General features: G+C 45.0%; 1 protein-coding gene across 5 annotated transcripts in view; it reads right to left on the bottom strand.

Moving 5' to 3' along the window:
* The window catches only part of LOC129839762 (SH3 and PX domain-containing protein 2A-like), a 122,795-nt gene that overhangs the window by 81,166 nt on the left and 16,194 nt on the right, over positions 1–25,435 (bottom strand). For all 5 annotated transcript variants that reach the window (XM_055907397.1, XM_055907396.1, XM_055907398.1 and 2 more), the window contains exon 3: positions 3,752–3,827. In XM_055907397.1, the coding sequence (XP_055763372.1) occupies positions 3,752–3,827 (76 nt within the window). The remainder of the gene's footprint in view (positions 1–3,751; positions 3,828–25,435) is intronic.

Genomic DNA, 25,435 nt, shown 5'->3' on the forward strand with positions numbered 1-25,435 from the left:
AACATATCCAATGGGATTTAAGCGCTTGGAGGTTATGTATCTAGTCTAACTCAGTGACTTCAAAGAAAAATGGCACCAGCCAATCAGAACGCCCCCTACTCCAGGGTATGCCACGGTCACTACAGTCCCACAGGAAGTGATCAAATTACCCTTCTTGTGAACTGAAGACACAGAGGACGAGAGGGTGAGCTGGGGACAGACTGCGTGCGTTCTGATTGCCAGCAATACATTGAATGATGAATAGTAGAGAGGTAATAGTGCAGTACTGGAGTTTCTTAGATCAGAGACCATCATGTAAACAACAGGCAATCTTCAACCATAACGCTGACTTGCAATAGCTAACCCAAGTCTTTGATGGCCAGCTGCTAACAGTGTGTGTAATTGAGTGAATCCTATGGGTGACTATTTCAAAGAAGTTGCCATGGACACATTTCCACATCTGGAACTTAGACGAAGATATTGTATTCGGTGTGACTCATTTTGTAACGCTGCTGACTACTCCCTGAACAGGTATCTCTTGCAAAAGAGATGTTATCTCAATGAGACTATCCGGTCAAAATAAATGTCACAAAAGGTATGTAAACAGATAGAGGTGGATGTTTTGGTTGACATCCGGGTGGCTTAATGTGAGGTGGGTTGGCGGGGTGGGGATTGCCTGACGACTCTGAATTCTCCCAATGCTATGTGTTGGCTACATACCTCAGCTTGAATCTGCCATCATAGAAGTCGTTTGCGGCGACAAGCGGTGTTGTACAAAACAAAGTTATAAGCGAATGCATAATCTCTAACCAGAGTATCAAAACCAATGACCAATATTCAAAAATATTTTTACCTACCTGTGTTCTGGCTCGGGCCCAACCCATCAGTTTCTGGGACTGTGGCAACCAAGGGGGCCAGCAGGGAGCTACAAATGAAGGAGCAGGACCTTGGTCAGCTCCAGAGGGCTTGCCAGGCCAAGGTGAGTCAGCACCATGGACAGCTCTACAGGCACCAACTGGGGCTGGTGAATCAACACCAATATTACCCAGTCCAGGTGCTGCAACCAATTGGCACCTGGAATTGGTCCCACCTGGCCCTCGTTACTCCAAATGGGTATAAGTAGAGGTGCAGTCACTCGGGGGCTTGAGCAGACAGGCAGAAGGTACACCTAGTCCTCAGAAGAACCGGAGTGAGAATGAGAAGCACCTCGATCAGATGCCTAAGAAGATACTAGGTGATGTTTGACTCTCTCTCTCTTTCTTCCTTTTCTTTGGCCCCAAAGGAAGAGGACCCATTCCCGGGCAGCACGCCACCCGGCGCAAGTTGAGAGCATGTATTGAAACCCCGGACTCATCGTTCTCTCTCTCTTTTGTTCATTAACACAGGCGGTCTGAGGAGCCGCCCCGCCGGACACAATGAGCCACCCGTTACCGGAGAGACCTTTCAGTTGTATTTCTCCCCTCCCCGTTCTCCCCAACCTTTATTAAAGACCAACTTTGGTTTGAGCACCGCAAGGCAGTCTCCCTCTGTCTTATTTTATTGTGAGTTTCACCTCTGACTCCCCTGGGTTGCCACAGGACCAATCAGGCGGCCCGAATGTGTTCGCGTTCTAGAAGGGTCGTGGAGGAAGTCAATACCAGACTCGTTGTTGAGAAGAAACAAACATTCGGGGTGTAGCGTTTGGCCGGAGCAATGAGTCTGGGTAGCCAGGCATGGGTAGGGAAAGGGCTGAGAGCATGTGGTCTCCATCAGGCTCTAAGAGAGCATGTGGTCTCCATCAGGCTCTAAGAGAGCATGTGGTCTCCATCAGGCTCTAAGAGAGCATGTGGTCTCCATCAGGCTCTAAGAGAGCATGTGGTCTCCATCAGGCTCTAAGAGAGCATGTGGTCTCCATCAGGCTCTAAGAGATAATGTGGTCTCCATCAGGCTCTAAGAGAGCATGTGGTCTCCATCAGGCTCTAAGAGAGCATGTGGTCTCCATCAGGCTCTAAGAGATAATGTGGTCTCCATCATGCTCTAAGAGAGCATGTGGTCTCCATCAGGCTCTGAGAGATAATGTGGTCTCCATCAGGCTCTAAGAGAGCATGTGGTCTCCATCAGGCTCTGAGAGATAATGTGGTCTCCATCAGGCTCTAAGAGAGCATGTGGTCTCCATCAGGCTCTAAGAGAGCATGTGGTCTCCATCAGGCTCTGAGAGATAATGTGGTCTCCATCAGGCTCTAAGAGAGCATGTGGTCTCCATCAGGCTCTAAGAGAGCATGTGGTCTCCATCAGGCTTTAAGAGAGCATGTGGTCTTCATCGGGCTCTAAGAGAGCATGTCGTCTCCATTGGGCTCTAAGAGATAATGTGGTCTCCATCAGGCTTTAAGAGAGCATGTGGTCTCCATCAGGCTCTAAGAGAGCATGTGGTCTCCATCAGGCTTTAAGAGAGCATGTGGTCTCCATCAGGCTCTAAGAGAGCATGTGGTCTCCATTGGGCTCTGAGTGATAATGTGGTCTCCATCAGGCTTTAAGAGAGCATGTGGTCTCCATCAGGCTCTAAGAGAGCATGTGGTCTCCATCAGGCTTTAAGAGAGCATGTGGTCTCCATCAGGCTCTGAGAGCATGTGGTCTCCATCAGGCTTTAAGAGAGCATGTGGTCTCCATCAGGCTCTAAGAGAGCATGTGGTCTCCATCAGGCTGTAAGAGATAATGTGGTCTCCATCAGGCTCAAAGAGAGCCTGTGGTCTCCATCAGGCTCTAAGAGAGCATGTGGTCTCCATCAGGCTTTAAGAGATAATGTGGTCTCCATCAGGCTCTAAGAGAGCATGTGGTCTCCATCAGGCTTTAAGAGAGCATGTGGTCTCCATCAGGATCTAAGAGAGCATGTGGTCTCCATCAGGCTCTAAGAGAGCACTTGGTCTCCATCAGGCTCTAAGAGAGCATGTGGTCTCCATCAGGCTCTAAGAGAGCATGTGGTCTCCATCAGGCTCTAAGACAGCCTAATCAACATAAACAGTAAACAGACAGAAGCCTCTCACTCACACAGCAGGAGTGTTGTCTCGCTCTCTGTTCTACCATCTCTTCCTCAATCTCTTTTTCCATTTTGTGTCTTTCACTCCCACATCAGACAAACACACACTGTCAGCATCTCCCTGCTGCTGCACCTCAGAGAGACAGTCAACTGGATGGACCGACAGATGAATAATGTATGAACGACACTAGGAGGGGCGTCGATACGAGCAGGATACTGACACACACAGGATACTGACGCGGTGTAACTTCTTTCCGAGTCAGCGCTATCGGGGACTTTACTGTCATGGTGGTGTCTGTCTGCCTCAAGTCAGACTGTACTTCCTTATAAATCCCAATAAGTCCCTATGGATAATGTCATGTCATTAGATCTTATGGCCATCTATGGCAAGGGATCGATTAGACTGTTGGTCAGGTTCGATGTTAAGGGAAATGAGGTTGACACAGGCTTATCGTCGTGTGAAAGACTTTATGCGTATGGAGAAAAGGAGAGAGGGAGATAAAAATGATGGAGACACACCTGGGAGAAATGATGGAGACTCACCTGGGAGAAATGATGGAGACTCACCTGGGAGAAATGATGGAGACTCACCTGGGAGAAATGATGGAGACACACCTGGGAGAAATGATGGAGACACACCTGGGAGAAATGATGGAGACTCACCTGGGAGAAATGATGGAGACACACCTGGGAGAAATGATGGAGACACACCTGGGAGAAATGATGGAGACTCACCTGGGAGAAATGATGGAGACTCACCTGGGAGAAATGGGATGATTCTCTTCTTGGGATCTTTCTGCCCTCCCTCGATTGGGAACTTGTCAAGAATCTGCATCTGTAAAGAGCAACACACAGAGCATTTAAAAAATAAAAAAAATGTATTAAGAGGGAGAGAAATATATGGCAAACATTTACAAATGTACTTCTCAATACAGCTCACTGAGGAATTCAATAGTGTTTCATTTCATTGAATTTCATTGAAAGAAACAGCTGGGCTCAGTATTTAAAATTCCCCGCCACTCCGATCACAGCATCAGAGATTATATCATATCAAAGCTCGGACACATTTTAAATTCCCAGTCGGACAAGGACAAACGCTGCATGGTGTTTTGCTGCTCGTGGTGGAGAGGAGTTAATGTGAGTCGATTTATTCATAAAAACGCCATGGTACTAAGGGAGGAGAAGTGCTGACACCGGGGTTAGAGGGAACTGCACACACACACACACACACACATACACACAGGGGGACTTTTTCCACACACACACACAAACTGCAGAGGTCAGAGATGCCAGGCAGTGTCGGCCATATTGTGTTTATCCAATTTCAACCCCTAAATAAATCATGCAAAAGGGGGGGTTTTAGGGATTAGGAAACGTAAATGGGGCTGTGGGTGAAGAAGCCTATTCTGTCTGCAGCATATACACTGTAAGAAGAGAAGAGAGAGAATGAGAAAGAAAAGATAGAGAGAAAAAGATAAGGGAAATGTGTGTTTGTGTGTGTGCGTGCGTGCGTGCGTGCATCTGTGTTTGTAAGTGGGCTGCTCATTTGACGGCTACATGGAACAGGACTTTGCCGACAAGCTGCTTAAATACCAGCCCCTCACGGCACGCTTGGACAGCCTCGGGTGGAGGTGCAAGCTGCTGGCGCTTATATTTGGCAGTCTCAGCCACGTACACAGCCTTGCAGTGTGTGGCCTCCAGATTGCAGGCCTGACAAAAACTAGGGCAAAGCAGTAGGCTGGAAACTGCTCTGTTTCAGCGGTCCTGGGAAGCATAGCTGTTTGGAGAAGTAGGTGCTGTCTGTACCCTTGAGTGCCATGCATACAGGAACCTCTGAAATGTTTGGAACCTTTTTTAATGTCAATTTGATTGGTGGATTCAAATAAAGTATTTATTGTGTGTGTGTGTGTGTGTGCGTGTGTGTGTGTGTGTGTGTGTGCGTACGTGTCTTCCTGCGTGTGTTCCTGCGTGCCTATGTATGCAGGTGTGTGTGACAGAGAAAGAGACCCAGAAAAACAGAGAGAGAAAGAGAGAGAGAGAGAGACCACACCATAAATCTGTTGTGCATCAGGGCAGGGTACGGACCCAGAGGAACCAGGCGAATAAACAATCTAGCAGAACGGGGACGAGGGACTGGTCCAAACCCAGTTCTCTCTCTGTGTCTGGGTCAGCATACGTATACACACAGCGCCATGTTGACTGGGTTTTTCCCAGACACTAAACTCCGCTGGGGTTCTCTTTCTCATAGAATTAGATTTACTAGAACAGAAATTCCCATTCAAATCAATGGGTCTGTGATTTTTTTCTTCTTTTTTTCCCCCACCTTTATTTAACCAGGTAGGCCGGTTGAGAACAAGTTCTCATTTGCAACTGTGACCTGGCCAAGATAAAGCAAAGCAGTGCGACACAAACAACAACCACCAAGTTACACATGGAATAAACAAACATACAGTCAATAACACAATAGAAAAGTATATATCCAGTGTGTGCAAATGAGGTAAGATAAGGGAGGTAAGGCAGAAAATAGGCCATAGTGGCGAAATAATTACAATTTAGCAATTAAACACTGGAGTGATAAATGTGCAGAAGATGAGTGTGCAAGTAGAGATACTGGAGTGTAAAAGAGCAAAAAAATAACAGTATGGAATGAGGTAGTTGGATGGGCTATTTACAGATGGGCTGTGTACAGGTGCAGTGATCTGTGAGCTTCTCTGACAGCTGGTTCTTAAAGTTACAGAGAGAAGTATGAGTCTCCATCTTCAGTGAAACAGTGATGGGTGGGCCGGCGGTATTCTATTTGTATGCTTTGTCGTCCCTGACTGGGATCGCAGCTCAGTTCAGTTTGGTTTTGCTCTCACAGGGAAAAACTCTATATGCCTTGTCCCAGTGGAGGGGTTGGTCTTCCAGTGGATAAGCTGCTGAGTGGTGGTCCACTCTGAACTGAAAGCAATGTTGGTGGTTTGAATGCTTGAGCCAAACAACTGATACCAGCTTTACATAAAGGGTGGGCTCAAACTTTTTCTGAATCAAAATGTAGCTGCAAGGGAGAAGTAGGTAGCGGTAGCTAATAGGTAGCAATGGGAGTTAGTATCTTACAACTAGGAGTGACTGTCTCACAGTAAAAGTATGTAAACAAAGCCTAAAGAGGTAAGGAGGAAGAAGGAACGTAAGAGGTACTTTGACAGTTACTGTGAAGTTACTGTGCTGCTGTGTAGGCGTTATAAAGTGAGGGTTAGAATCACTAAAACCGTACAAAACATAATCCAGCTGTTGTCTGCTTCAATTGAACAAAGTGTTTACTGAGTTGCCTAATTTCCTCATTCAACATACTGAATCAAGTTAACTATCTCCCCTCTGTTTATTAGTGGTTCGATCCAAATGATCCAAGTTGGCCTAGTTGGACCAAATTCAAAACTTGTAAATGTTTTTAAAAATCGCAGCCGATTGCCGTTCCTCTTCCCTCACTCTAAAATACCCAGAACTCTCCCTTTCTTCTCCCCATCTCTCCTCCTCCCCCTGGACAGACACCTGGCTCTCGGAGACGCATTTTCCCCATCCCATTGGGAAATGTGGGACCACAGACAAATGTTGTCTCTCCAAACCGGTGCGAGGGTGCTAATTCCGGCACCACCAAAACAGGTGGGAATAAAAAACCCAGGACGCTATGGGGTGGAGAATAAAAAAGAATACAAAAACGCAGACTCATTCAGAACAATAGTCCCAGTCGGTATTCACGTAATAATAAGAAATTCTCCTCGACCACGCCGAACAATTTACCCCCATTATATAAGAGGCAACTTTGTTGTCGATTTTTTTGTTATACAGAAATAACAAAACATGCAGAAAAGCAGCTGCGCTGTTTAAATGTAACCAGGTAAAAAAAAATCCCGACCTACGGTTCGCAATGCTCCCACGTAAGGAAATAGAGCCTGCTATAAGAGCCCTGTGCTGTGGCTTCAGGCTAATTGGCGTTGGAGAGTGGGAAATGCGGGATCCCCGTGTCCAAGTAGGCCACACGTACCTATGTCTGTGGGAAACATTTCATCACAGGTAAGACTTTTAACTTGCTTGATGAAGTCAGTTTGTAACTCCACTCATTACGTGTAGCTGCATAGTCCACTCACTCACGTGGCTGCTAGCACCATCACGAAAAGTGGCGAGAGGGAAACCCTACAATAGTATGTTTTTCTCAGTAGTGAGAACGTTCGGGAGCAGGCAATGTTGAAAAGTCATCTTTAGACATCTTGTACTTTTCTAAAATGTCGTTTTGTAATTGACTAAAACAAGCAGACAACGAGAAAATTGCATCTAAAAAAGGTCAAGTATTTGCTGTGAGCCAATGGGGTAACCTAGGTAACCACAGGTTGTTTTCCCCACAGGCGAGCAGGGCCGCAACGTTCTATTTCATACCGACTGGGACTGTGGCTGTAGCTACTACTTCTCAGACCTAACTGTCTCCTTGGTAACCAGCCTAGAGAGAATGAGTGTGAGTGTTCTGAAGCGTTCTGATTGGATAAGGCTGTGAGGCTCTGGACCACTATTAGAGTCAGGTCGGAAAAAAAAGAGACACACAGAACATGTTTCTTTTCCTCTATTGTCAGTGAGTATCTCTACGAATTCTATACCTACACCAACTCTGCTATGAGGACTTATCATTATTGCTGAATTCACATGCCAGTCGGTAATAGACGGAAACTCCGAAATGTCCTACTTGCTAACAGGTTGAACGTGTATAACTACAACCAGTTAGCAAAGACGTACATTTCGGAGTTTCCTAGTCAAATCAAATCAAATATTATTGGTCGCATAAAGATATTTAGAACCCTAGCTTCGACAGTTCCGACTAGCACGTGAACCCGGCATTGCTTGCGAAATCCGAGGTGCAGTATAACAAGGCGTTGGTGTTGGAAATGTGCTTTGAATATGGATAACATTGAAGGCTACGGCCCACAGCTGCAGCAGGCCCCTCTTCATATCATGCACAGTGGCTTATAATAGGCACGCCATATATGGAGTTGTTGGGGTTTAAGTTAAAGAGTCCGCTTTGTTTTAGAGAGAGAGAGAGAGAGAGAGTGAGACTATATGCACATTGTAAAACACTGTACATGGCTGATAATATAACACTTAATGTCTTTATCTTCTTTAAACCTTTTTGCGTGCAATGTTTACTGTTAATTTCTAATAGTTTTTTGTTGATGTTGTTAAATGTGTTTCTTCTCACTTCTGTTTATTGTTTATTCCCTTGCTTTGGTAATGTAAACATATGTTTCCCATGTCAATAAATACCCTTTTAATTGAATTGAGAGAGAGAGAGAGAGAGAGAGAGAGAGAGAGAGAGAGAGAGAGAGAGAGAGAGAGAGAGAGAGAGAGAAGAAGGGAGAAAGAGGGAGGGGGAGACAGAGAGAGAGAGAGAAGAAGAAGAGGGAAAGAGGGAGGGAGTGAGAGACAGAGAGAGAAACGAATTGAGGCAGCATTAGGACGCTGTTCCTAACGAGAGAGAGAGAGAGAGAGAGAGAGAGAGAGAGAGAGAGAGAGAGAGAGAGAGAGAGAGAGAGAGAGAGAGAGCATGGACACGCATCACTTCCTGTTGATGATCATGTGACCTGTGAAGAGTGACTCAAGAGGAGCTACCCCTGATTGAACCACACAGATGACAGAGCTCAGTGACAGAACACACAGTCGCACACAGATAGACGCACACACACACACACACACACACACACACACACACACACACACATACACACACACTTAGCAGCTCCCCACTTATGAAACAAACTCATGACCCACATAACACTGAAGAACCATGTGGTCCCACCATTTCCACGGTAATGATCACATGGTTCCACTGAGAATCAAACGAACTCTAAACAATCAGCAGCAGTCAGATTTACTCAGTGTAATGTCAACATAGTGAGTCTTTGTAGCTTGAAATGGTGGGCGGAGGCGAAGTCATTTATTTCCTTGTCTGCAGCCCAAATGGTACACTGCTCCCTATACTGTACATTGCACTACTTTTGACCAGAGCCTTTTGGGCCCTGGTCAAACGTGGTGCACTATAAAGGGAATAGGGTGCCATGTGAGATGCAGCCCTGGACTCTCTCTCTAGCAACTCTCTTTAATCCACTAATTACAAGACATGTTGGTGTAAACAAGACAGGAAATAAAAGGGGGCTGAACGGGGGAGGGAGGGAAGGGTTAAAAGTAATTGATATTTTTCCTGTCTAATATTGCCAGAACAGAACGCAGGTTCTTCCCTTATTCCTTCATAATCCTACTACTACTCGCCTGGTCCCAGATCTGTTTGTGCTATCTTGTGATATTGACCATGAGTTAGGCAAGACAGCACAAACAGATCTGGGACCAGGCTATACCACTCCAGCGCTACCACACAAAAGACAGAGCGACTGAGGAAACGAATGGATAACATGAATCAAGTCTGGACACGCGTTAGTGGCCCGGGGTATCGAGTTTCTAGAGACAGATGTCTGGATCCGGGGAACAGGGGTTAGCGAATAGCGAGCTAGTGCTCCCTCCAACCACGATCATTCACAGTTGCGGCTCTATATATAAATTGGAACCTTGGCATTCGATCTCGACAAATCACAGCTCGGTGCCTCCAGGTATCTTGATGGAACATGTATTAACCCATTTCAGAAGGGGGTGAGGTGATGTATGGATTCGAGTTGCTGGAGAAATTGGCTATATTCTGGTCAAGTCAATGGGGCTTGTTGTTAGGTTATAACCCTGTAGGTTCCACTTGAAGCTCCCCAGTCCCAAAGCAACAGGTGCTGGGATGTGGTAACGTCTAGCACTCCCAGCTGCAGCTCTCCTCTTCCAGCTTCTAGACTACAGATCCGGCCTTGGCCTGCAACAAGACTCCAGGGAAAGGCTATGGAAGTCTTAGGAAGCCCACCATCATCATTCCATGGATTGGAACGGGAATGAGAACCAGGGGTTGGAATTTCAAGCTTACTGTATCCCAAGGCTTGGTGCAGTAGTTTTGGGGCTAGTCATGAGCACGCTTTTGTAGGCTTTATTACACAACCGTGGGAGCTGGAAAGACCAATGAATCTTTGGGTCTAGATCTGTACATTATAACGTACAGGTGAACTCTGTCTTGTGGTTGTTCTACTTTCACGCGGTGCTCAAGAACGCATGAGCCCATGGGATGAAAGAACGCAATGAGCCCATGGGATGAAAGAACGCAATGAGCCCATGGGATGAAAGAACGCAATGAGCCCATGGGATGAAAGAACGCAATGAGCCCATGGGATGAAAGAACGCAATGAGCCCATGGGATGAAAGAACGCAATGAGCCCATGGGATGAAAGAACGCAATGAGCCCATGGGATGAAAGAACGCATGAGCCCATGGGATGAAAGACCGCAATGAGCCCATGGGATGAAAGAACGCATGAGCCCATGGGATGAAAGAACGCAATGAGCCCATGGGATGAAAGAACGCATGAGCCCATGGGATGAAAGAACGCAATGAGACCATGGGATGAAAGAACGCAATGAGCCCATGGGATGAAAGAACGCAACGAGCCCATGGGATGAAAGAACGCAACGAGCCCATGGGATGAAAGAACGCAACGAGCCCATGGGATGAAAGAACGCAACGAGGACATGGGATGAAAGAACGCATGAGCCCATGGGATGAAAGAACGCAATGAGCCCATGGGATGAAAGAACGCAATGAGCCCATGGGATGAAAGAACGCAATGAGCCCATTGGATGAAAGAACGCATGAGCCCATGGGATGAAAGAACGCAATGAGCCCATGGGATGAAAGAACGCAATGAGCCCATGGGATGAAAGAACGCATGAGCCCATGGGATGAAAGAACGCATGAGCCCATGGGATGAAAGAACGCAATGAGCCCATGGGATGAAAGAACGCATGAGCCCATGGGATGAAAGAACGCAATGAGACCATGGGATGAAAGAACGCAATGAGCCCATGGGATGAAAGAACGCAATGAGCCCATGGGATGAAAGAACGCAACGAGCCCATGGGATGAAAGAACGCAACGAGCCCATGGGATGAAAGAACGCAACGAGCCCATGGGATGAAAGAACGCAACGAGGACATGGGATGAAAGAACGCATGAGCCCATGGGATGAAAGAACGCAATGAGCCCATGGGATGAAAGAACGCAATGAGCCCATGGGATGAAAGAACGCAATGAGCCCATGGGATGAAAGAACGCATGAGCCCATGGGATGAAAGAACGCATGAGCCCATGGGATGAAAGAACGCATGAGCCCATGGGATGAAAGAACGCATGAGCCCATGGGATGAAAGAACGCATGAGCCCATGGGATGAAAGAACGCATGAGCCCATGGGATGAAAGAACGCATGAGCCCATGGGATGAAAGAACGCATGAGCCCATGGGATGAAAGAACGCATGAGCCCATGGGATGAAAGAACGCATGAGCCCATGGGATGAAAGAACGCATGAGCCCATGGGATGAAAGAACGCATGAGCCCATGGGATGAAAGAACGCATGAGCCCATGGGATGAAAGAACGCAACGAGCCCATGGGATGAAAGAACGCAATGAGCCCATTGGATGAAAGAACACGAGAGAAACACTGAAATAAACACTGAAGTGGAGAAGGGGAAAGTGCAGTGGTTTGAGTTTCTCTGCATCTCTGCTCCTAATGTAACGGCATTAAGTCGAGGAATATCTATTTAGTCGCCGTGTGTATCTACTGCAATGAAACCAAGGCAGCCCTTCCTATCGTAGTGCATTACTTAAATACTGTGTGAAACGAAACCAGTATCACGTTTCACTCTCTTAGTGTGAGAAGGTTGGCACTCTAGACAAGGGGTCTGAATGCTTTGATGGTAGTTTTCCAGTAACCCTGCCACCCTCTTTCTGACCACAACTAACTCTATACTTGATTCAGAACATCCTCTACTTCTGTGGCCAGTGGGCACAAACCCCACCAATGCACTAAGAACATGGCTTCAGGTTACCAACTGTAGCTTTCTGCTTCAGTTAAAGGTAGAAAAATAGGCCAGCCATCTTACAGTTGAGTGCAGAGAGAGAGAGAGAGAGAAGAGAGAGAGAAGAGAGAGAAGAGAGAAGAGAGAAGAGAGAAGAGAGAAGAGAGAAGAGAGAAGAGAGAGAGAGAGAGAGAGAGAGATAGCCCTCAGCCCTGTAACGGTACTGAAATTAGCCTAGCGCTCAGCCAACATTCTCAGAGTTTCCATGCTTGGAATCAGGACAAACTTTGAGCCACGTGGCCAGACCACAAGCCCAGAAGCAGAGGCAGCGGGAAGGGATGTCAGCGCCCCTGGTGTGTGCCCCGTACGCTCTGCCCGCGCTCCCAAGGGCGTGGAGGGGAAATGACACACCTGACAGAGATTGCATTTTTCTCCTTTCCACCAAAAAAATCTGGGTTATTTCGGGTCTATTTCATTATAAGACAATATAGTTCAAATGAAAAGTGGGGCAGAGTTGAGAATCTGGTCATAGGACACGGTTGAGAATGCCAGCTGCTATCTTGAACATGTATCTCCTGCAAAATACTTTTGAGGCCAACCTTTATAAATGAAGGTCTAATGGAAAGTAGTGTTTTTGTCAGTCTATTTCTGAAAGGGATATTGTACCTGAACTGAAGAGCTTTCCTCAAACCTCTTCCTGCCCATCCCCATCAGATGTAATCCGATTGAGGGGGAAAGCCAGAGAGAGAGGAGAGAGGGTGAAATTGGATCATCTGTAATAGAAAGATTGGCTGGGTAATTGGGATGAGCATCAGCAATACATCACACACACACACAAATCCTCACAAGACCACCATCCTCAAAAGTCTCTAGCCCCTAGCTGTGCGTAAACTAATGCATTTGACCTGTAGGTGGAGTGGGCCTCGGATTAGCTGAAAATTCGCTCTCCATTAAGAGCAAATGAAGAAAGGAAAGAGACGGAAACGAGAAAGAACGACAGAGCGAGAGACAGCCGGATTATAATTAACGGTGTGAACCACTGTGTGAGAAGCCAGGTTCAGGGCCGTTCCAGGCTGACGAGGTAGTGATGAGACGCCATGTACTGACTGACAGACAGACAGACAGACAGGACTGCTGTTTACTGAACCGTTGTTCATTAACACTAACCAAGGGTTCGGCTGGAGGCTGGAGAGGAGCTATTGCAAAGGCATAGAAGGACACCTGGTCCGCTAACCAATGCTACCTATAGCAAAGGAGGATAGAATACCAGGGAAGTGGCATGAGACACGTCATACAGAGGTCCTTTGTGGTTTTATATGTCAGACCAGAGTTAACTAGGGTTCCCCACCTGCCGAATTTGGCCTGCGGGTGATTTTATTTGGCCCTTCAAGGTTTCTGAGCAAAAAACATTCATATATGTGATTATATATGATTTTAATTTTGGAAATCTGTTCCAAAGTATTCCCACGCATAATAGAGAGATATACACTGAGTGTACAAAACATTAGGAACACCTGCTCTCTCCATGACATAGACTGACCAGGTGAATCCAGGTGAAAGCTATGATTCCTTATTGATGTCACTTGTTAGTGTTAACCACTTGACAGGTTAAAGAAGGATTTTTTTAAGCCTTGATACAATTGAGACACAGATTGTCTATGTGTGCCATTCAGAGAGTGAACGGGCAAGACAAAAGATTGAAGTGCCTTTGATCGGGGTATGTACCAGGAGCACCGGTTTGTGTCAAGAACTATAACACTGCAGGGGTTTTCACGCTCAACAGTTTCCCGTGTGTTTCAAGAATGGTCCACCACCCAAAGGACATCCAGCCAACTTCACACAACTGTGGGAAGCATTGGAGTCAACATGGACCAGCATCCCTGTGGAACGCTTCCGACACCTGAGTCCAATTATATATATATATATATATATATATATATATATATATATATATATATATATATATAGAGAGAGAGAGAGAGAGAGAGAGAGAGAGAGAGAGAGAGAGAGAGAGAGAGAGAGAGAGAGAGAGAGAGAGAGAGAGAGAGAGAGAGAGAGAGAGAGAGAGAGAGAGAGAGAGAGAGAGAGAGAGAGAGAGAGAGAGAGATTGACATAGAGGAGTGAGAGATAAGAAGGGAGAAAGAGGGAGGGAGAGAGAGACAGAGACAGAGTGAGAGAGAAGAAGGGAGAAAGAGGGAGGGGGAGACAGAGAGAGAGAAAGAGAGAGAGAGAGAAGAAGAAGGGGGAAAGAGGGAGGGAGTGAGAGACAGAGAGAGAAACGAATTGAGGCAGCATTAGGACGCTGTTCCTAATGTTTTGTACACTCAGTATATGTGATCGTATACAAATGTAAGCAAGGTTTGAAATGATTATGTTTTAGTCAAATATTATATATGTTTGGGCTTCTTGCGATCAATTTGCAGTCTACAAATGATTTGTAGTTATGTTCAGGCCCCCCGACCATCTGCTCAAGACAAATCGTCCCACGGCTGAATCTAGTTCATGATCGCTGCTCTAGAGTATTGTACCTGTAGCCTATATGGGGATGGTCCTGAACCTTTGACCTGATCAGGAAAAACACAGAACCCTATTAATGTATGGGTATGTATTCTATATCATGTAAACCACATTATCTGAGGTGTAGCTGTAAATGTAACCCTGCTATTTCATAATATACTCATAGGTCACTGCCACAACAATACAATTTCTCCAACCAACCTTCAACTCTGTATAATGTCTATCCACTGCGACCGCCCTGCAAACTAAAAACAGTTTACAGATTGTGTTCTCGGACAAAGAGATGTACCTTCCTTCAATAAAAAGCGTATTATTTATCAAATCCAAAAGGACATTTATATGAAACCTTGACAGTTTTCACTCTGCAAGCCATTGTGCAAAACAAGCCATAGCACTAACTATTGATGTTGAAGGCAAAAACCTGAGACTCCCCCTCAGCCTGAGAAGACCTTGAGTTGAACAGGAGGCCTGTAATTATATATATATATATATATATATATATATATATATATATATATATATATATATATATATATATATATATATATATATATATATATTATATATAATTACATATATATATATATGTATAATTACATTAAATATATATATATATATATATATATATATATATATATAATTACATTAATTATACATCGAGAGAGAGAGAGAGAGAGAGAGAGAGAGAGAGAGAGAGAGAGAGAGAGAGAGAGAGAGAGAGAGAGAGAGGAGAGAGAGAGAGAGAGAGAGAGCAGAGAGAGAGAGAGAGAGAGAGGAGAGAGAGACGAGAGAGAGAAGAAGGGGGAAAGAGGGAGGGAGTGAGAGAGAAGAAGACCGAAGAGGGAGGGAGTGAGAGAGAAAGAGTAGAGAAAGAGAAAAAAGGGAGAGCGACAGAGGGAGAGAAGAAGGGAAAAAGAGGGAGGAAGAGAGAGAGACAGAGAGAGAGAAAGAGACAGAAACAGAGACAGAGCTAGCCAGGCAGCTACAGACCAAGTCTTTCAGCGGCCATATATCTTCTGATAACAGGTGGTTAGATTGGAGAAGTAAACAGGAACGAGCTGTTGGACCGGTGCAAGGCATTGGAAATATATGACTAGATCAAAAGAGTGTTGGACGGCAAAGAGAGACTGGAGTGTGAAACTGACAAGCAGGCACACACAGTGGTGTACATACTGTAAGTGTTATGCGCGCGCGCGCACACGCACACACGCACACACACACACACACACACACACACACACACACACACGCACAGACACACACACACACACACACACACACACACACACACACACACACACACACACACACACAGTCTTATTCCTGGCACTTCTTACAGTTTTTTACAATCACTTTGGCACTAATTTCAGAACCTTGTGGTCATTTTTCAAAACTCTAGACACATAACTCAAAACGGTCATCCCTTGTAACACAGGCTGTCCAATGTTCAAAACATTGCATTGAGCATTCATATCTCTAAAGAAACCTTGCACTTGCAGAGTCATTGGTTCAAATAACTCATTTATCATGAAATACCATAGGAACATTCATTTAAATCACCCACACACAATATACCGATAGTTTCACTGTGTAGTTGTTCATACAATCATTAAATATTGTAGTACAAAATATGTGACACATGTTTCATTATGCTACTACACGTAAATACATCACTGTACAATGACTAGTAGAGAGAATACTACAGACACAGTGGAATCATTGAACAAAATCTGAAATGTATTGATGAAATACAATAAAATCACAACATAGGTTTCTTTGAATCAAAGCAAAAATAATTAGCTACAAAAAAGAAAAAAACTACAGTAAAAGGTCAACTGCAGTGTTCCTCACCTGGCTTACTGTAAAAAGCCAAACAAAGGATTGATTACTGTCCTGTATTTCCATCAACCCTGTCTTGTGGATTTGGCCACAGGTTCTCATCCACATCACAATGGATGTTTTCATTAGCCAAACATCTTGGGAAGAATCTTCTGGCGAATCCAGGCCTCACACTGGTCTGCCGTGATGTCATTGCATGCATCATCCATGGCCTGGAGAAGGGTGGCTTGTTTGTGAGGGCGCCTATCATATTCCTTCCACCTCCATGTGGAGAAAAAGTACTCAATCGGGTTAAGGAAAGGAGAGTATGGGGGTAAGCACAGGGTGGTAAATTGTGGATGGGCCTGAAACCATGCTTGGTGGAACCTGACATTATCCCACACAATGACATAGGTCATGCCATCAACTCTACAGACCTGATTTAGCTCATCAAGGAAGGTTACATTCGAACAGCGAATCATGTGACTGCCTGCAACTCAATATGTAGAGTATTAGATGTTGTTCGACCAAACATTAGAACAGGCAAGATGCATAATCTAAGGAACTTTGATCATGGTGTGAATGTTGATGCCACACATTGTGATTCCAGCATCTCAGAAACAGCTGCCCTACTGGGATTTTTAGGCACTACAGTCTCTAGAGTTTACAGAGAATGGTGCAATAAACAAAACACATTCAGTGAGCGGCATTTCTGTGGGCAAAACCACCTTGTTAATGAGAGAGGTCAGATGAGAATGTCCAGACTCATTCAAGCTAACAGAAAGGCCACAAATGCTCAAATAACAGCTGTTTAAAACAGTGGTGTACAGAATGGCATACAACACCGTAAATAATTCAGACTGTTGTGGAGGCAAAAGGGGGTCCTACCCAGTACTAGATAGGTGTACCTAATAAAGTGGCCGGTGAGTGTTCAGTAATGTCAAATCTGAAAACATGGTCTGGAAAAGTGGTACATGGGACCATAGAAACAGTGTCTGATAAAGAATGATGATGAAATATTACATCTATAGATAATGTAGTCCAATTGGTTCATGTTCCACGGAAATTGGTGTCAATGGATCTCGTTATCCTGAAACGTTCATGATCTAAACATGGAAAATTGTCAGATTTCATAAAACTATGCATTAAGAGTAATGCAAAAGTCACTTATCATTTTGAGCAGTTGTATCAATTGATAGTTAGATCATTGTAATGAAATGAATAGACAGTCATCTCAGATGTAATGTGTGAATTGCATTTAGAAATGGTAATACTTTGATGTTTAGTTGTGTCATTTTGAACAGGTGATTTTAGTTCAATGAACAAATGATCTTGTCTTTATGTGTATTGTATCCAAGCAATTGGAAAAAGTTTTAGAGTTTTGAAAAAATTGCATTTTGATCATTGGTTGTGAGTTTTGTGTCTAGAGTTTTGAAAAATGACACCAAGGTTCCGAAGTTAGTGCCAAAGTGATTGTAAAAAAACTGTAATTGGGAGCTGCTGAAAATGTAACTGTCAAAGGGGATACTCCATTTAATATCACATTTCTGGATTGACTGACTCCAACTACTGCTGTGTTGTGTCACACACACACACACACACACACACACACACACACACACACACACACACACACACACACACACACACACACACAATGGCTTCCAGTCCTTGACAAGGGGCTCTCAACCTCTTCACAGAGAACACGAAGCAGTCACACAGAAGTCTCCTTCTCCTCCACACACGCACAGAGTAGAGAAACACTAGTGCTGCTAACCTAAACAAAGAAGGCTAGGTGGGTCTCTCTCTCCTCTCTCTTTCCCTCCAGCGCTCCCTCTCGCTCTCTCTCTCTCTCCCTCCCCCTAAACGCACCTCATCTCAGCCACAGTGTGAGCTTTGGGCCACGATGAAACGTCCCACAAACGGACTGAACTCCGTTTATTCATCCTAAATTTAGCTCTCTCTCCTAATCCCTTGCGCCAAGGCTGTGGGAAACGGCTACATATTTCCCCCTCCATATTTCCCCCTCCGTCCCGACCTGAGCGAAGACCCGAGCCAGTCTGTCCTGTGAAGTGCCCGATTGTACGCCAGCGGCGCAAAGCACGAAGCACAAGAATAGCACCTGTGTCTGACGTGTACGTGTCTTTCCTATCCCGCGGGTGAAAAACACTCCAACCTGGGCCTCCCTCTCTCTCCTCCATCGTGGCCGCACAATACTCCAACACCATCCTCAAGTTTGCTGATGACACGACGACGATGAGGCAGCCTATAGGGAGGAGGGCAGACACCTGGCAGTGTGGTGCCAGGACAACAACCTCTCCCTCAACATCAGCAAAACAAAGGAGCTGATTGTGGACTACAGGAAACGGAGGGCCGAGCACGCCCCCATCCACATCGATGGGGCTGTAGTGGAGCGGGTCGAGAGCTTCAAGTTCCTCTGTGTCCACATCGCTAAAGATCCACCATGGTCCGTACACACCCACACATTTGTGAAGAAGGCACGACAGCTCCTACCCCCAAGCCAAAAGACTAAACAAGACTGTTAAATAGCTAATCAAATAGCTACCCACACTACCTGTATTGACCATTTTCTGCACTAACTCTCTTGCACTGACTCTATGCACACACAGTGGACTCTAGCCACACACTCACACATACTTACACTGACACTCCAACACACACGTACACATACACATACACATGCATACTGATGGCACACACACACACGCACACACACACTTTCACATACGCTGCTGTTACTGTCTATTATCTATCCTGTTGCCTAGTCACATTACCCCTACCTATATGTACACTACCGGTCAAAAGTTTTAGAACACCTGCTCATTCAAGGGTTTCTCTTTATTTTTACTATTTTCTACATTGTAGAATAATAGTGAAGACATCAAAACTATGAAATAACACATATGGAATCATGTAGTAACCAAAAAAGTGTTAAACAAATCAAAATATATTTTATACTTATACCACGAGTGTGCAAAGCTGTCATCAAGACAAAGCGTGGCTATTTGAAGAATCTCAAATATAAAATATATTTGGATTTGTTCAACACTTTTTTGGTTACTACATGATTCCATATGTGTTATTTCATAGTTTTGATGTCTTCACTATTATTCTACAATGTAGAAAATAGTAAAAATAAAGAGAAACCCTTACGTAAGGACCCGTACGTAAGCATTTCACCATCAGCCTACAGCCGCTGTTACCGAAGCATGTGACAAACACAATTCGATTTGATCCCTCTCCATCTCGCTCTATCTCCCTATGTCTCTCTCTCTCTCCCTCCCTCCCTCCCTATTTCTCCACTCTGGGCTCATAAAGTAGTCCTTTATTCCTAACCCCAGACAATGGGAACCCTTATAGCCCAGCCTAGCCTTGCCTAGCGCAGCAGTACAGTACAGAACATCCAAAGAACACCCACAAGGACGAGAGGGCCGAGAGGAACGAGGAAGCTGAGGGCGCTGAAGCTATTCAGCCATCCATCCTTGGAGATGGAATATCAATAATGCTTTGTGGTCTAGATGTGTTTCAATCAAACAGTCCTCGGTCCGAGGGTAAGGGATTCTACTTTGGGCAACCTTCATTTTGAAAGCTCTGGCAGAGGGATACTGTATAATTTACTGAGCGGAGTTGAATTGAATACGGGCTGCCTTGGTCCTGGCTATACAGTAGGCTTTTGTGAATGTTTTTCAAAGGGCATCAAATATATCAACTATGCAAGTGGAATTTGACTACGTAAGTGGAATGCAAGGCAAAATATGTGAATATCCATATTTCTTTTTATCAACACACAATCTCAAATATTCAACTGAGAAAGATTCTTTCAAACTTCAGTCCTGGCATTAACATTCCCCCGAAACCTAAATATTCCGTCAGAAGCCATGGTCAGTCAGAGAGACTTGCGAAACAGAGGGAAAGGTAGGGATGTGGAGAGGAATACAAAACCGGAGGAGAGCCTCATAAAAACATCAGTCAGTCTGTTAGTTCCCTCCTTCGGAAGGCTTTTAAAAAAGACCAGCCTTGTGCCAGACTGAAGGACACAGGCCCATTCACAGATGCCTCAGAGGTTCCTCAAATGGCAAGGCTACTCATCATTAAGGAAGGGACTTTTCCTAACTGGGAAAAACTCCACGTATTAATCACAACCTAAACTAAGACGTGCCAGTTTTGATATGTTGAAGATCTATGTCGGATTAAAGGAGTTTTCAGTGTCACTATTACGATAAAGCTGGTATAAGAAGCAATAGAAGCGCCCATCAATGTTTTTGGCCTTCCCAGTGGCCATGAACAACCTTACTTCCTGTTCCAACTGGTTTCCTTTCAGACGCCTGGAAACAGAGTAGTTGACTAACTGGTCATAACTGAAACAGAAGTGGGGAGTCACTATATTAACGAGACTGTAGACAAGCCAGGACGGTCCAGTCATGTGCCTGACTAGTACCTGACTAGTACCTGACTAGTAGTAAAGACTAGGATGAGTTGTTTTGTAATCAACAGGATGTGGGAAGGTACAGAAATGAGTTTGAGAGCAATGGAAGGGACAGTTTCCCACAGACTAGAGGGGACTTATTTACACTACATGTTAAGTAGTTAGACGTGTTTTACTCTGAATATAGCAAGTCAAGGTGAGGTAAGTATAAAGTGCGGGAGTGAGTGTGTTTTTTCTGAAAAAAAATGTATTTTCTTCCTCTTGGAACTGATTGTGTCGTTTCATTCACTCACCCCACAACAGTCCCTCTTCCTTTCTTTCTTTCTCTCTTTCCACCTAATCTCATCCTTCGCTTCCCATCCCGTGCCCTGTCCACTTCTCAGGTGAAGTGAGAGAAAAATCAATCTTTCAATTCTGGCCTCACATAACCCAAACTGAACTACTGAAAAGGAACGATAGAGAAAATACAGACAAAGAAGGAGAGAGAGAGAAATAAAGAAAGAGAGAGAGAGAGAAATAAAGAAAGAGAGAGAGAGAGAAAAATAAAGAAAGAAAGAAAGAAAGAAAGAAAGAAAGAAAGAGAGAGAGAGAGAGAGAGAGAGAGAGAGAGAGAGAGAGAGAGAGAGAGAGAGAGAGAGAGAGAGAGGACCAGAATATCCAATCAATCAGGATAAACCAAATTACAACACAGTCAAAACAAAGCTATATTGCTTATTGGGAAACACAAGCACAAACACAAAGCAAAATGCAGTGCTATCTGGCCTAAATCGACAGTACACTGTGGCTAAATATTTGACCATGGTTACTGATCAAAACCTTAGAAAAACCTTGACAAAGTACAGGCTTGCAATTGAGAAGGGTAGACACAGGAAAACCTGGCTCCCTGTAGAGGAAAGGCTGTGCAACCACTGCACAACAGCAGAACCTGAGACTGAGCTGAAATTTCCTGACAAAATGTCAAAAATATAAAACAATTAGAGAGTGTCATTTCCCCAAATTTGAAACTCTTATTCAAGGTTTCAAAGACCTCTCTGATGAGGATAGGCTACCCGTCCTGTTGGGGGAGGACACAGAGAGCTGTGGGTTGGCAGCGCACTACATTGCTGCCTGCCATAAGTTGAGGGACAGTGTCTGACAGACCAATCAACCTGCACATGTCCTCTACTCTATGCTTATTGTTATTGTTGAATGTGTTGGTTATTTTGACACTTGGTTATTGTTGTTACTGTTGTTCCATTGACAATTTTGATTCTCATTTTTATATTGTAAATAAGCTTTGGTAAAATGTACATTTTTACGTCATGTCAATAAAGCAAAATGAATTGAATTGAGAAATAAGGAAAGAAAGAGAGAGAGAATGTGTGTGAGAGAGAGAGAGGTAACTTCCACAAATATGTGAACGATCTGAGAGACAAGGCAAGAAGGGCCTTCTATGCCATCAAAAGGAACATAAACTTCGACATACCAATTAGGATCTGGCTAAAAATACTTGATACAGTTATAGAACCCATTGTCCTTTATGGTTGTGAGGTCTGGGGTCCGCTCATCAACCAAGAATTCACAAAATGGGAAAATATCCTGTGTGTACAACGTAAAACAGCAAATAATGCATGCAGAGCAGAATTAGGCCGATACCCACTAATTATCAAAATCCAGAAAAGAGCCGTTAAATTCTACAACCACCTAAAAGGAAGCGATTCCCAGACCTTCCATAACAAAGTCATCACATACAGAGATATGAACCTGGAGAAGAGTCCCCTAAGCAAGCTGGTCCTGGGGCTCTGTTCACAAACACAAACAGACCCCACAGAGCCCCCAGGACAGCAACACAATTAGACCCAACCAAATCATGAGACAACAAAAAGATAATTACTTGACACATTGGAAAGAATTATCCAAAAAAAACAAAGCAAACTAGAATGCTATTTGGTCCTAAACAGAGAGTACACAGTGGCAGAATACCTGACCACTGTGATTGACCCAAAATGAAGGAAAGCTTTGACTATGTACAGACTCAGTGACCATAGCCTTGCTATTGAGAAAGGCCGCCGTAGGCAGACCTGGCTCTCAAGAGAAGACAGACTATGTGCTCACTGCCCACAAAATGAGGTAGAAACTGAGCTGCACTTCCTAACCTCCTGCAGAATGTTTGACCATACTTGAGACACACGTTTCCCTCGAATTACACAGACCCACAAAGATTTATTTTTTTAATCCAATTTTGATAAACTCCCATATCTACTGAGTGAAATCCCACAGTGTGCCATCACAGCAGCAATATTTGTGACCTATATTCACAATAAAAGGGCAACCAGTGAAGAACAAACACCAGTGTAAATACAACCCATATTTAAGTTTATTTATTTTCCCTTTTGTACTTTCACTATTTGCACATTGTTACAACACTGTATATAGACATAATTTAACATTTGAAATGTCTTTAATCTTTTGGAACTTTTGGAAGTGTAATGTTAGCTGTAAATTTTTTATTGTTTATTTCACTTTTGTTTATTATCTATTTCATTTGCTTTGTACATATGTTTACATGCCAATAAACAACCTAAATTGAGAGAGAGAGAGCGATAAATAAAAGAAAGCGAGAGGGCGAGAGAGAGAGAGCGTGAGAGAGAGAGAGAGAGCGAGAGAAAGCGAGAGAGAGAAAGAAAGCGAGAGAGTGAGAGAGAGCGAGAGAGAGAGAAAGCGAGAGAGAGAGAGAGAGAGAAAGCGAGAGAGAGAGAGAGAGAGAGAGAGCGCGAGAGAGAGAAAGCAAAGAGAAAGAAACAGAGAGAAGAGATGAGAGGAGAGAGAGGAGAGGTGAGAGAATTAAAGAAAGAGAGAGAGACTACTCTCCTCTGCCCTGTCAAAAATGACCAACCCTTTCATTGAAGCTGAGAAATTGGGGAAATGATTAAGTAGGAGATGATTCCCGGTTGTGAGATTCTAGTATCATTTGAAATGAATGGTCTCTCTATTACCAGTTAATAGCTTCTTCTCTACATTGGCGACACACACACAAAGACTACAGTGGGCACCCACTAGCACTAATATATATCCTGTTACCAGTGCATTAATGCATTCATAAACTCACTGAGTTAGAAAACACATTACAGTGTACTCTAAATCCAATTAAGGGGTGTATTATCGTACTCATTCAACCGAGGCCAAATATCTTTATTCATGCTACACTCTGGTCCTGTGTCACCAATACACCAAACCCTTTACCTTAAAGAGAGGTCAGAGGTCATGGGATATTCTGCACGTGTACAGAGTGCTAACTACTTCTGGTGCTTTTGTCTACCTACACGGCTTGGAACTCTCCACCCTCACAGTAGTTGGTCATTTTGGTGGACGCATTCATCCAAAGCAACTTACAGTGAGCACACAGTCCGTGCATGTGGCCCGAGCTGGAACGGAACCATGTGACCCGAGCTGGAACGGATCCATGTGTCCCGAGCTGGAACTGAACCATGTGGCCAGAGCTGGAACTGAACCATGTGTCCCGAGCTGGAACTGAACCATGTGTCCCGAGCTGGAACTGAACCATGTGTCCCGAGCTGGAACTGAACCATGTGTCCCGAGCTGGAACTGAACTATGTGGCCCGAGCAGGAACGGAACCATGTGGCCCGAGCTGGAACTGAACCATGTGTCCCGAGCTGGAACTGAACCATGTGGCCCGAGCTGGAACTGAACCATGTGGCCCGAGCTGGAACTGAACCATGTGTCCCGAGCTGGAACTGAACCATGTGGCCCGAGCTGGAACTGAACCATGTGTCCCGAGCTGGAACTGAACCATGTGGCCCGAGCTGGAACTGAACCATGTGTCCCGAGCTGGAACTGAACCATGTGTCCCGAGCTGGAACTGAACCATGTGGCCCGAGCTGGAACTGAACCATGTGTCCCGAGCTGGAACTGAACCATGTGGCCCGAGCTGGAACTGAACCATGTGGCCCGAGCTGGAACTGAACCATGTGTCCCGAGCTGGAACTGAACCATGTGGCCCGAGCTGGAACTGAACCATGTGTCCCGAGCTGGAACTGAACCATGTGTCCCGAGCTGGAACTGAACCATGTGTCCCGAGCTGGAACTGAACCATGTGGCCCGAGCTGGAACTGAACCATGTGGCCCGAGCTGGAACTGAACCATGTGGCCCGAGCTGGAACTGAACCATGTGTCCCGAGCTGGAACGGAACCATGTGGCCCGAGCTGGAACTGAACCATGTGGCCCGAGCTGGAACTGAACCATGTGGCCCGAGCTGGAACGGAACCATGTGGCCCGAGCTGGAACGGAACCATGTGGCCCGAGCTGGAACGGAACCATGTGGCCCGAGCTGGAACGGAACCATGTGGCCCGAGCTGGAACTGAACCATGTGGCCCGAGCTGGAACTGAACCATGTGACCCGAGCTGGAACTGAAACCACAGCGGTGGCCTTCTCCACACCACACTGTAACCATCTGAGCCATCGGGACAAAGGCAACGAGCTCCCGCCCTCTAAAACCATTACGTCAGCCACTGTGAGTAAGAGTTGAGCAGCTCCTGCCTGTGGATATAGAGGTACTGCCCATTCAGGGTTTGCAAAGGCTGCTCTCTTTGGACCAGATACGTGTTTCAACAAGAGAGGCTCCAGGTCTAAAAACAACAGGGCGAAAAAGACGGATGGATCAGACAGATGAAAGAGACGGAGAGATGACAGACAGACATT

This window comes from Salvelinus fontinalis, chromosome 40 (assembly GCF_029448725.1).
Source record: "Salvelinus fontinalis isolate EN_2023a chromosome 40, ASM2944872v1, whole genome shotgun sequence".
Lineage (NCBI taxonomy): Eukaryota > Metazoa > Chordata > Actinopteri > Salmoniformes > Salmonidae > Salvelinus > Salvelinus fontinalis.